Source organism: Eptatretus burgeri, unplaced genomic scaffold, assembly GCF_056783735.1.
Source record: "Eptatretus burgeri isolate ZD-2024b unplaced genomic scaffold, Ebu_testis_v1 Ebu_testis_scaffold_3166, whole genome shotgun sequence".
Classification (NCBI taxonomy): Eukaryota; Metazoa; Chordata; class Myxini; order Myxiniformes; family Myxinidae; genus Eptatretus; species Eptatretus burgeri.
Window position 1 is genome coordinate 260,296 of NW_028225114.1, and position 12,502 is coordinate 272,797.

General features: G+C 42.7%; 1 protein-coding gene across 6 annotated transcripts in view; it reads right to left on the reverse strand.

Moving 5' to 3' along the window:
* LOC147006554 (CD151 antigen-like) overlaps positions 1-12,502 on the reverse strand; it is a 48,981-nt gene that overhangs the window by 13,525 nt on the left and 22,954 nt on the right. For 5 of the 6 annotated variants that reach the window (XM_085868607.1, XM_085868608.1, XM_085868604.1 and 2 more), the window contains 5 exons: positions 11,936-12,036; positions 10,008-10,199; positions 5,996-6,070; positions 5,468-5,572; positions 5,109-5,264 (listed from right to left, as the gene is read on the reverse strand). In XM_085868607.1, coding sequence (XP_085724733.1) covers positions 5,109-5,264; positions 5,468-5,572; positions 5,996-6,070; positions 10,008-10,199; positions 11,936-12,028 — 621 coding nt within the window. In that variant the 5' untranslated portion in view covers positions 12,029-12,036. Of the gene's footprint in view, positions 1-5,108; positions 5,265-5,467; positions 5,573-5,791; positions 5,898-5,995; positions 6,071-10,007; positions 10,200-11,935; positions 12,037-12,502 lie in introns of those variants that run through there. The other variant, XR_015054777.1, reaches the window with a different exon arrangement.

Below are 12,502 nucleotides of genomic sequence, written 5' to 3' on the forward strand. Positions count from 1 at the left end.
ACATATTTGGTGTACCCTGAGGCAAGATGCAAAACTTGGTTAGATATGGTTTGGAAGTTATCCCGCACATGTGAAGCAAAAAGCAGGGTGAGCAATTAGTTCATATCCGTCCATTCATCCTATCAGTTTATGATCAAGGAGTAACTTGTTTAATTTGAATGTTATATTTTGAACATGAATCGGAACATGAATAGGAGGAAAACAAGTCATTTTACTGTACCTTGGCTCTGAATTTGCCCCGACCGCACATGCGCAGAGGGGAGTGAGATCTAAAAAAAATTACTTTGTCTGCCTGCCAGTCAAACAAAATGAAAAATCATTCCAAACAGGAAACTTACTGTTTTTAACCCTTTGAACTCTGAGCTCCTTGGACTTTCGGCTCCCCCACCCGGGGCTCCCCGGAGAAAAATCCGACCACTCAAGTATGTGGAGGTTTGAATAGCGGCTCGTAAAATGGCCGCGAGGGTTCAAAGGGTTAAAGGAAAGGGTTTTAAATCGTATTTATACGCCTTTGAAACTCTTTAAACCCTTCTTGAAATTTAATTATATACTTGGACTGTAGAACACAAATCGCCTTCATAATACATCCAATAACCATGTAGAACACAAATCAAACATTGATATTGTTGTGGATTTCCCGTCCGTCCGGCGTGCGGATGACCGCCTTCAGCTCAATTGCGGCCGCGCGCGCCCACCGAACGAGCAATCTAGTCGCAGCTTTTGGATCAACGCCGAAACCCAGCTACGGGTGTTGTTAACCACACCATGAACCAGCCAACTCTTCTGTCCACGCGCTACAGGGTCGATCGCCGAATTGTCGATGTACATAATTATTCGCGCAGACAGAAATGCCGGGAGTTTATACCTCAACGGAGCCTTTACGAAAACGAGCCGCTTAAGCAGCTCGTTCCGTTTGCGATTGCCGAGCGGTTTTACATCGCCAAGCCCCGTCGGACCAGATGTACGTTTTATCGGCTTATAATCAGCCAGCGAATTATTCCGAACGCAATTATGGCAGTCAATGGAGGAAGGGACGCAACGAGCAGGTGACATTCAAAAATGGGGACATTTATTTCCACACAGGCATGCAATCAATGCAATGAATGGGGGGGGGGGATTGGGGAAAAAGACACGAGCAAAAACCTACAGCCGATGTCTATTTATTATGTACATGCACTTAATCAGTTTGTTACTTATGGACAAGGCGCCACAGACTTTCATGCAAACCCCAAGAAAGAAAGGAAGAACCGAGATTGTGAGCCTTTATAATTGCTCGGAGCTGGGATGACGGAAGGGGCTCCGAGAGACCGAGTGGGTTACCTGCCACCCTCTTGGTGACTCGCTGGGCGACCCTCGATGTCTCTGCCCGCACTCCAACCTCCGAACTCTCCTGCTCTCTTCCCGACTCCACCACACCAGCGCAGCGCGAAACTGAACGCTCTCTCCCAGCACTCTTCTCCAACTCGTTCGTTCTTTGTCGACGACTCGGCGTCTCCCCAACCGCTCAACTGGACTCCAGGCTCCAAACTCAACTCAACTCCAGGCTCCAAACTCAACTCTCCGGACTCCAACACTCAACGAACTCAACTGGCTTCTCGGCGTTTCAGCACAGCTTTTTATCGGGTTCGGCGGGGGGGGGGTGCTTGCTCTTTCACCTTCGACCCTTCACCCCCGGCTGGCTCCACCCCTTTCGGCGTTCTGAACCGATCTTGCCATCAAATGCGGGCCGTGTTAGGAATCATCGTCTTCACGCGGACGTGTTTGGAATCACCGGCTTCACGCGGTTGTGGTGAAGATGGTGAGGAGATGATTGTTCAAAAGAAAAGACAGAAAAGAATAACACCACCTCAAAGGTTCACAGCCCGGCACACGAATAATTCCCGTTACACATCGGTGGGGAAATCTAACCTGGAACACACACTTATCGACATAACTGATCTTCGGGGAACCTGAATGGTGATCTGTGAATTTCCACAACCGTAACAATATTGTCACGGCTCTGGTGGCCAAGGTTAACCCCAAACCCAAGTTTTGGTGATGGGCGGTTAACACCGCCAGCCCGGATGGTCGAACTTCTCCCTTGGAGGCCTACAGCCGAGACTCTCGGAGATTAATGCGTGCGCGGGGAAAACAGTTGAGCGCTGCACCTGGACAGCACAAGGGGTTATACTCGAACCCCATGACAAATACATGGATACAGCTTCTTAAAATGAACACATTTAATGAAAATAGACAAATATTTACAACGGACTGTCATAAATGTAATAACTATAACTATGTGAGATGAAATAAACTCAAAGTTGAAGCGCCTCTGCAAGGGTGGATGGGGTATAAGACTGCTTCAGTCATGTTAAACTTCCGGATTTTTTTTTATTTTCACGATTTTGTCAAATCATTATTTTATTTAAATTGAAGCAAAGGAGAGCCTTGCCATTCGTGGGTTCGCTCAATCATGATGAATTTATTGACATGATTTGCGATTCCCATCAATGCAGGTTGCCCTCTCTTCCTGGAAGGTAAATCCAACCGGAGGAAATCTCGGGGTATTCCAAAAGAGTCTGCAACAAGTGTGTGTCTCCACTCTCACAAGAGCCAGAAAACGACATCTGTCCAACCTCAAGTATGAACACTCAAACTTGTCTCTCTCCTCTAAAACCTGGTGGCACCATATTACCTCTGTCACCGAAGGTGAATGAGGTAATGTTTTCACCCCTGTCTGTCTGTCTGTCTGTCTGTGTGCAGTATATCTCAAAAAACTGTTGAAGGATCGAGATGAAATTTTGTGTGACCAGATGAGTGTGTAATAAGGATGAACGGATTGGATTTTGGTGAACATCTGGATCCGGATCCAGCTACTAGAATTTTTAAAGTGATTATTCACCATTGAGAGACAGGGCCAAAATTGATATATAGCATGATATCGCAAAAAAGTTGCGGATGGATTCGGACGAAACTTGGACACGTTGGGTGTAAGACTAGGAAGAATTGATTCAATTTTGGTGAAGATCCGAATCCAGATCAGGATCCGATAATTTTTAAGATTGGGCTAAACCGACATATATATATATATATATTCTCATGTGTGTACTCTGTGTAAACGTCTTTATAGTTGTTGAGGAACTCTGGGAAAGGTTTGAAACAGCATAGCACTTACCTTGTGTAGGTCTTCTTGGGTTGCTTCATGCAGCTTCTTCGGCTGGAAGAGTGTGGGAGGGGTCTATTGTCCATACATATATATATATATATATATATATATATATATATATATATATATATATATATATATATATATATATATATATATATATATATATGTCACCACAGCCGACTCCGCTCATGAGAAGGCCGAATGCCTCAATTCTGTGTTTGCTTCCAAATATCGTGTCCCCCAACCCCTAACTCTTGGTACCCATCCTTCCCTGTCACACCCAAACTGCTCCTGGACACGGTGTTTTGCACCTGAGAAGGTGGAAAAGGCTCTTTCAACCCTCGACTCTGACTCTGCCACTGGACCGGACGGCATCAGCTCACATGACCGAAAAACCTGCTTTTGCACATCACCTCTCTCTGCCCTCTTCACCCTGTCATTTACCATTGGTCACCTTCCATCTGCTTGGAAATCCACTAACATCACTGCACAACATAAAAAAGGTGCAAAAACTCACAGGAGACATGAAATCTTTTCTTTTCTCCAACATCACCAATTTCATATCACCAATTTGATTTCAGACCAAGTCATTAAACCTGGGGCATACTCTTGCAACAATGGATGGAGGACCTCAATGTCACAAATGAGTTCAGAACCATCTCTCTAGACATAGCTCATGCTTTTAATAGTCTGGTATCCTGCTTTACTCTCCGCCTAAGGCATCCAAGGCCAACTTTACACATGGATTACCGACTTACTCAACGCTCGGAGCCAATGTTTGGCACTCAACGGAATGCTTTAGTCTCCTCATCCTGTCAAGGCTGGGGTGCCCCAAGAGTGTTCTGGGCTGAGTCCTATAAATAAATAAAAATCACAAGCAAATCAAACACCGAGAATACATCTTTCAATCCTGACAAATCTCACATTCTCACGATCTCTCTCTGAAAGGACCATCTGGCACACCCTCATGTATACTTTCTTAACAATCCTCTTGAAGAAATTCAGTCATTCAAACTCCTGGATCTCACTATTAGTTATGATCTTTCTTGGGCAAACCACATTCCAAAGTTGGCATCCAAAGCCAGCCGCCGACGGTGCATCCTCCGTCATACAAGGTCCTTCCTTGGCACACCTGAACTCTTTACCACAGCTTGGAGTACTGCTCTCCTCTCTGGGCTAGCTCCCTTGCCTCACATCTTGCTCAGCTTGACACCATGGAGATGAAGGCCTTCAAGATCATTGGAATCACGCACAATGAAGCTGAGTCTACGGGTCTATCGCTTCGCCATCGGAGACAGGTTTGTGGTCTATGTTCTTAATAACTCTTTTACACCGTGTATGCGCTCTAACAGCACGAGGTAGCACACATGACTACACCATTTGTTAAAAACCCGTGTGAGAAGCTTCAGATACAGTATAGCATGTGGAGCAGCCATTTCAAGATTGCAATTCATGTTGAGGTGTGACGAAAGGACAACAGGAGCAATTTAGGAATCACACGGATGGAAGATGTGAAAGAAAAAAGACAGACACGAGGGTAAGGATGACAGAAGCTATGCAGACATCCAATTGTAGGTGATGCTATTTGGGGTTGAAGAGCACTTCCCTAACGCTCATTGAGGCATAACTGGTGAAAAATGAACCCTTTAAGCCCAAGTCATTTTGGTAATATACTTGGGTTCACGGTACAGGTGGCACACAACACTTTTCTACGTGGATAATTCAAAACTCAAACGCTCTCTCTCACTTCGGTCGTACTTAAACTATAAAAAAAAGAGCATCATTAACAACTCTACATTTTGGCATCATGTAAGACCAATGTGAACTTCATCAAGTGACTATCCCAATATGTTTACGCTGGCGTGTACTCGTACAGGCAGTATGAGAAATAGGAAAGACGCAAACAGTGAATGGCAGGAATTTATCCATCAGGTCTCAAATTGCATCCGTTTACTGATACCTCTCTGTAGATGTTTGAGGGATGTGTACGAATCCCACAGCGTTCCGTTTTGGTTTTGCAACAGCTATCAGGAACCTTACGTCCTTCTGCGCTGCTCGAATGTACATACCGACTGCTCTCCCAGTCCGTAGAGTTGACACTGCCACAGCAATGGAACTGGAAAAGGTGCAAATCAAATCAGTGAACATTCCACATCGTCCAAAACTTAACCTCTGCCGTATTTATCATCCCCTCTTCCCCATCGGTGCACAGCCACTCCACAGCCCCTCCGTCCCCCCACCGTTTCCTCACCCCAATTCCCTCCCCCCTCCCCCTATCTGATTAAAGACCCAATGACCCAAGTCCTACACCAGAATTACCTCCTGCTGGAGTTTGTCCACAGACTGCGTGACGCTCTCCTGGCCTGGCTGATTGTAATTTTCCACCATGGCATGATTGAGATGCCATTTCAGCTCATCACTCAACTGCACAAGAAGAGCAAAAATAAATTAATAAACCAGAATGGCACTCTTAGACATCACCAGATATCCCTCCGCCCGCATTATTACATCATTACACATGCTTGCACCAAGTTTGATTTAAATCCCTTCAGCTGTTCTCAAATATCACATTTTTACCCGACATGACCTCTGACCTCTTAACCTAATAATCTCATCAGTTTATGTATAAATCATGATACATACTTGTACCAAGTTTGACTTCGATCCGTTCAGCTGTTCTTAGGTTATCGCGGCGATGAAAACCTATCACGGACGGACAGCCAACCTGAAAACATAATGTCTCCGGCGACTTCGTCGGCAGAGGCATAAAATAACAACAGGTTTGATTTCAGAGTTTAAACTTTTTCCCAACATTACGAATCATTTTGGAGCTTGGTCGAGACCTACCTGCTGTTGGTAGATAAATGCCAGCAATCCCGCGATGGTTACCAGCAGAAATATGATGAGCAGCAACATGAAGTACTAAAACACATCAGAGAGAAGGGAGAAAGAAAAAGAAAGAAAGTTTTTGATAACAGGCCGAGTGCTAAAACCCACTCTAAATATCATCAAATTCACTGCACCATCATTTGGGCAGGTATGCTCTTCGACCAAACTTTTTGGCCCGAAGGGCAAGTAAATAATTATTTAATGAGTTGGAATGAAGTTATTCAAACACTCAACAAGTTGATGGATACACTCCAGTGATGTTCCCTTTCAGGTGCTGTCCTGACTTTTCAAGACCGTTTCATAGCACATTTTACCGGTCGAACATCAATGCTCATCAAGTTCTTTTTAAACTTAAAAAAAATATATATATATATACACATTTTGAGAGTGGAGAGGGTTTTTTTGATATCATATAGGACAAAGAACACACAAATGGACAGCAAATAACAGAACTAATATCAAGTACAGTATTATCAGACCGTTCACCTTGGACTCGCAAAGAATTAAACAAAACGTCCAGAAGTGGCAAAGAAATACAAGATTATACATTATACACTCGGTCGTCGGCTTTAACAATTTTAATAAATGATTAAGTAGAGAGGCAAAAAAAACAAACGCTTTAACCTCGTCAGACTGAAGCAAGGGCCACTTGTCTCAAAGAGGAATAATTCCCCAACATCACCAATACAACCCGACTCATCCACCAAGTTTTGTCAGAACTCATCCACAACTTTTTGAAACATCATGCTATCGTTTTTTGGCCCTTTCTCTCAATGGTGATGCATCACTTACAGAATTAAAAATAATTCTCGGATTTCCAGAATCCGAAAAGCCAGAAGCCAGAAAAAAATTGATGCATTTTATTGAGTTTTATTGATGCAAATTGATTTGATTCCTCCCGGCGGTAAGCGCCAGTGGCCGGCAGCGGCATTGTGTAAGGCTTTTCAGGTCACGGCGCCGGCTGGCAGTGGCATTGTGTAAACCCCTTTAAAATTGCTACATGGAAATGTGTTTTGATTGGAAAGTCCTCGTGAGCCGCAGTATAGGGCTCTACGGCCCGCAGGTTGGGGACCAGTGGTCTTGACTTTACTTGTTTAATGGCATTAGGAGTCGAGAGCCTTTCTCTTCGACACCGTTTTAGAAAACGCTCTCCAGCCAGTTCAGAGGAGACTTTGCAAAGCAACGACGCAAGCAGGAAGAAAGTTGGCTTTGTGTTTGGACAGAAAAGACAAAAGACAAAACATTATGGTAAATATGTTACACATTACTTAGTCTATTGATGTACAATATTGACTGACTGTACATAAGCACAGTTCACAAACAGCAGCAGCAACCAACCAATTTTTTTTATGTCTCACAAACAACCTCGGACTTGTCTTTGTGAATGACGAAAAAAAAAGTCTGTTGTTGCTGCTGCTTTTTTTGTGAATCCTAATCCTCCCAACTCCAACCATTTGTTTGCTGATGAATACGTTTAATAACGAACAAAATACACAGCCTGTGTAGCGCTAGTCAGCTCTGTCAAACAAAATGGGAAATTAGTCTAAACAGGAAGCACACTGTTTTTAAGGATGTCAAAAAGGATACAAACAACAAGCACAAATAACTAATGTAAGGTATCAGATAAGTCATTGCAAAAAAAGACACTGTATCAAAGGTGGTAAACTTCTGAATTATTTTGTTTTCTCCAACCTTTAAAATCTTTATTTCAATTAAATTATATAAGTGATCACTGAAGAACACAAATTGCCTTTTTGGCACTTTCAAAACCCCACCGTTTAGCAGTACTTTGACAAAATATTACGGCATTTTACATCATGACCGATCAAATTTGTCGCTCGCAGACCCTGCCCATGTCCTTGTTTCTCAAGCATGGTGTATGGTATTTTATGAACTCTAGTTAATGAAATGTATCTCTTGTGGACTACAAAGTCTGGCACAAACCAAAACCTTGGGTTTTTGATCATCTATCTATAATTCCAGCAGTGTGTGTGTGTGTGTGTGTGTGTGTGTGTGTGTGTGTGTGTGTGTGTGTGTGTGTGTGTGTGTGTGTGTGTGTGTGTGTGTGTGTGTGTGTGTGTGTGTGTGTGTGTGTGTGTATGAGAGAGAGAGAGAGACCGCTGTTTCTCGACAACCACTGGTCCGATCTAATTGAAACTTGCCAGGTATATTGCTGGGGACCTGAGTATGTGCCCTTTCAAGGTTTGATATTAATCGGACAAGTGGTTCCTAAGGTATGGCCATTTATTTACCAAACCAATGACATTGCTGCGTAGGCCGGTGGGCGGCTGGCCGACGATGACGTCACGTGCTGTGCCGGTTACGATGGGGGATTGGTGCCTTAGTTACTGTGGCGTAGGAGTGGCAATGGTCATGGCAGCGAATGTCAAGGCAAGCAAAGACAGGGAGGTAAACTTGATTTTAATTAACTCTGTGTGTGTAAGTATCATAGCAGGTGTTACTTCAATGCAAGCGATAATTCGTGGAATGCAGGTGAACATTCCGTACGGGCACGCACCACTTCCGGATAGTGATGACTTACTGTATTCCAATAATTTCTCGATTTCTTATGCGCATTTATAGATAAACACAATGCCCCAATTCAGTCGTCGTTTACGAGAGCGAAGGAACGGCCTGTGTGGTTGTTTGAAAGTTTTTTTATTTTTGGTTTGCACGTACGGCCACGCACGTATGGGCACGCAAGAGCGAAGGAATGGCCTGTGTGGTTGTTTCTGGCATGCAGTTTGAAAGTTTTTTCATTTATTATTATTTTTATTTTTTGGGGTTTGCACGTACAGCCACGCACGTACGGACAAGCGAGAGCGAAGGAACGGCCTGTGTGGTTGTTTCTGGTACGCGGTTTGAAAGTTATTTTATTTTTTGGGGTTTGCACGTACGGCCACACACGTATGGGCACGCACTTACAGACACACGAGAGCGAAGGAACGGCCTGTGTGGTTGTTGTTTCTGGCTCGCGGTTTGAACGTTTTGTTTATTGTTTTTTTTGCACGTACGGGCACGTACTTGTTTAATATAAAAAGAGGGAGCAGCAAGAAGTTTCAGGATAGGTGGTTAATGTCGATTTGGGTGCAGATGTGTAAGTGGAGGATGGTTTGTTTGGGTATCTGTGTAGAATGTGCAAAAATCAAACAAGAAAAAGACATCTGCAAAGCACGATACTTGCAAAATCCACCCCTTCTCCAAAAGGTTGCCAGAGATACATAAAATTGTCAATTTCATGAAGATTAAAATTGACAATCTTAATCAAAGATCAAGTCAATCGGATAAAATGTGATTATTTTTCAGATTTAAATTGATGATTTTTGTAGTTTGACCTCGAGTTGACCTTTGCCCTTTTGACCTCAAAAAATAGTTCCTTTCCCATTTCAGTGATGGACTATGCAAATCCTGTTTAACTATCAAGTCCTTAGGATGTAAATTGACGATTTTCCAGTTGAAAATTGATGATTTTAGAAGTTTGACCTCAAAAATAGTTTCCTGTTCAAATTTCAAGTCAATCGGATGAAAAGTGAGGATTTTAGAAATGTGACCTGAAGATGACCTTTGACCTCAAAATCAATAGGCTTCTCAGTTGAGACTACCTCTACAATCTGGTGAAGCTTCATGAAGATCGGTTTTAAATTGTGACCTGCAAGCGATTGACAGACAGACAGACAGAATAACAAAATCAACTGACCAATATACTTGAAAAATCTTCGATTTTGCAAGTGATAAAAGGAAAGAAGCTTAATCCAGAATTTGGCTTTCCTTCAATTCCTTCATGTTTTTTTCAGCTCATTCACCCACACCTCCATTCACACAAAGCAGTCTTCAAATTATTCATTTGTTTACTATTCCCCTCATCCACGCCTTTCATTCTCAGTTATTAAAATAATCCACCTCAAACCAAACCGAAGCAGAACCGTCAGAATGAAACTGGGTTAGCTGGCACACCAACCAACAAACTCACCAGTCTCAGAAGTCCTTTGCGCTCTTTGTACACAGAGAAGCATCCTAAAATCGCTGTTACCATGCCAACAACGCCAGTGATGATGAGGATGATGGCAGTGGCAGCGAACGTGCTTGAAGCCAACAAGCTAAGGTAGTCTGCTTTCTGGATAAGGGTCCAGAATCCAACCACAATAACTCCACAGCCAGTCAACTGCAGCACGGGCACCCACAAAACACAAGGTGCCCACATCAGACATTGCTTAAAGATACTTTAAATTAACAAATCACATTAAATTCCCATACAATTTCTCATCCATCATTCAGGAATTTAAAAACTGTCCAGGGCTTGAGGAGTTATTAAAGATTTCCAGCTGACCAGGCAAAGTGGTTCTGAGCTGGAGGAGACCATTTCCTTGGTGAATTTCCCAACTTACAACGACATTCTGCTGATTGGTGCTTGCCAATGACCAGGGCAATGCAACTCCATTTTGAGGAGGCCCCATCCTACTTTAAGGGTGTCTTAAAGTATATCACATATTGCTTTAAGGGTGTCTTCATAAAGCTAGAGGGTCGATAGATACCTGCGTAGAGCTCAGTCCTGTGCTCAGGGCAGCCAATTTCACAGGAATCAGAATGCGCCACACCACACGATGTGAGAATCGGTGTGTTCCTATCCACGGCAGATATCCAAAGGCGTGTTCAAGGCTCTGATTGGCCAGTGGAGTTTTCTATGATTACAATCCAAACTGGTTGAAGTAACTTTATTGGACAATCTCCTCTGTATTTTAACGATTTTCGTCTGTATGGCCGGCCTGGTGTTTGCGTTGAACTCACTGGGACAAAACCAATTTTTACATCTGGATTTTCCAACAATCTGGATTATGAGTGCAGGGTAAATATGCATCGACCAAAAATATGTTATGTTTGTTATCACCAGGGTGCCTGATACAGACGTCCAACTGTATATGCAACTAGAACGGGCACTCATAGAGCGCATACCTTCGCCGCCACTACTTTTTTTGTTCTTGGTATGAGTGTGGGGAACTGGTTTCATATGAATGGTCTTATGACACAAACCACATATCTATAATGTCATGACCCCCCCCAACTTTCGGGGGCTACGGACTAAACAACAATCAACTCACGTCGTTTTGGCGAGTCTTCACTCGCAAGCTCGGTGAATACAACGTTTCAACAAGAGAAGGTAATCTCGTTTGATGCTGGTTTCTTGCAAATCGAATAAGAATTGACTGAGTTATGCCGAAAACCGCATATTTTTCAAGGGTGTGACCCCCCCCCCGACATTTTACTCCAACCGGTGACATGTGTTATGACGTCATTGTGTCACAAGATTGGGCATTAAATTCTCGACATTTTGGTGCTGGGTTCATGTAAAGCGGACAAGAATTGACCGCGTTATGACAAAAACCGCATTTCTCTATTTTTTGTTTTTCTCCAGTTTTCTCTATTTATAAAAATATATAAAATTTATTATATAAAATCTCTATAAAATTTCTTTATTTTTCTTTAGGGGGGGGGATAAAAAAATTTGGGGGGGTTGGAAATCACTAAAAACATGTAGAAATGCAAAAAAAAAAAATTTTCTCTAACAATTTTTTTTGGGGGGGGGGGCAAGTCCAAAATTTAATGGCATGATCCTTGGCCCATACCTAACCCACCCCACCAAGTTTCGTCGAAATCCGTCGAGGAGTTTTTCCGTAATACTGTTCACAAACAAACAAACAAACAAAAACAGAAAGGGGTGAAAACAGTAACCTCCATCCATCTTCGAAGATGTCGGAGGTAAATAAAGTTCTTTATGATTTGAACTTTTTATCCAGGAATCAAGAAGTACAAGCTCAGATGGCAACACCAAATAAACCAACTTGAAAATACACTTCCACCACACTTCACCAGCACTCAACAGTCAACATCAACAGAACTTACAATGAAGATGAAGTTGAAGACACAGAGCAGGTATTTGAGGCAAACAATTCCACAAGTGTCTTTCTCCGCATCAAAGGGTTTTGAGTCAGTCATGTTGAGATCTGAATGAGACAACAAAATGTTGAAACTCTTTACAAAAATCCAGTTTTCAGAAAAGGGAAAAAACAAATACTTTTTTGGGGAAAAATTACATTGAAATGAGAAGACTTCAGAAAAAAAAACAAAAAAAAAACCAAGAAGCTAAAAAGCAAAATGTCAAGGGGTCATCGACTTATTACATATGAGGGAGGAAGAGAAGGAGGGATGCGAGTTGCTAAATTAACGAGATGAACATTGAGAAAGGAGGAGAATGAAGGATCGTGGAAGAGAAAAAAAAAAAAAAGAGGAAGTGAAGATAGTGAAAGAAAGGAAGTGAGGGTAGTTTTATGGGCAGTGTGGAGAGAGGAGAATGGAGTTTGGGTGGGGATCGGTGTCCGAAGCACACGTTTGAGCATATGAATGGATGGTGGATGTGAGGTTATTGTCGAGTAATGTTTGAGTTTACGATTCAGCAAATTATTAACTTCA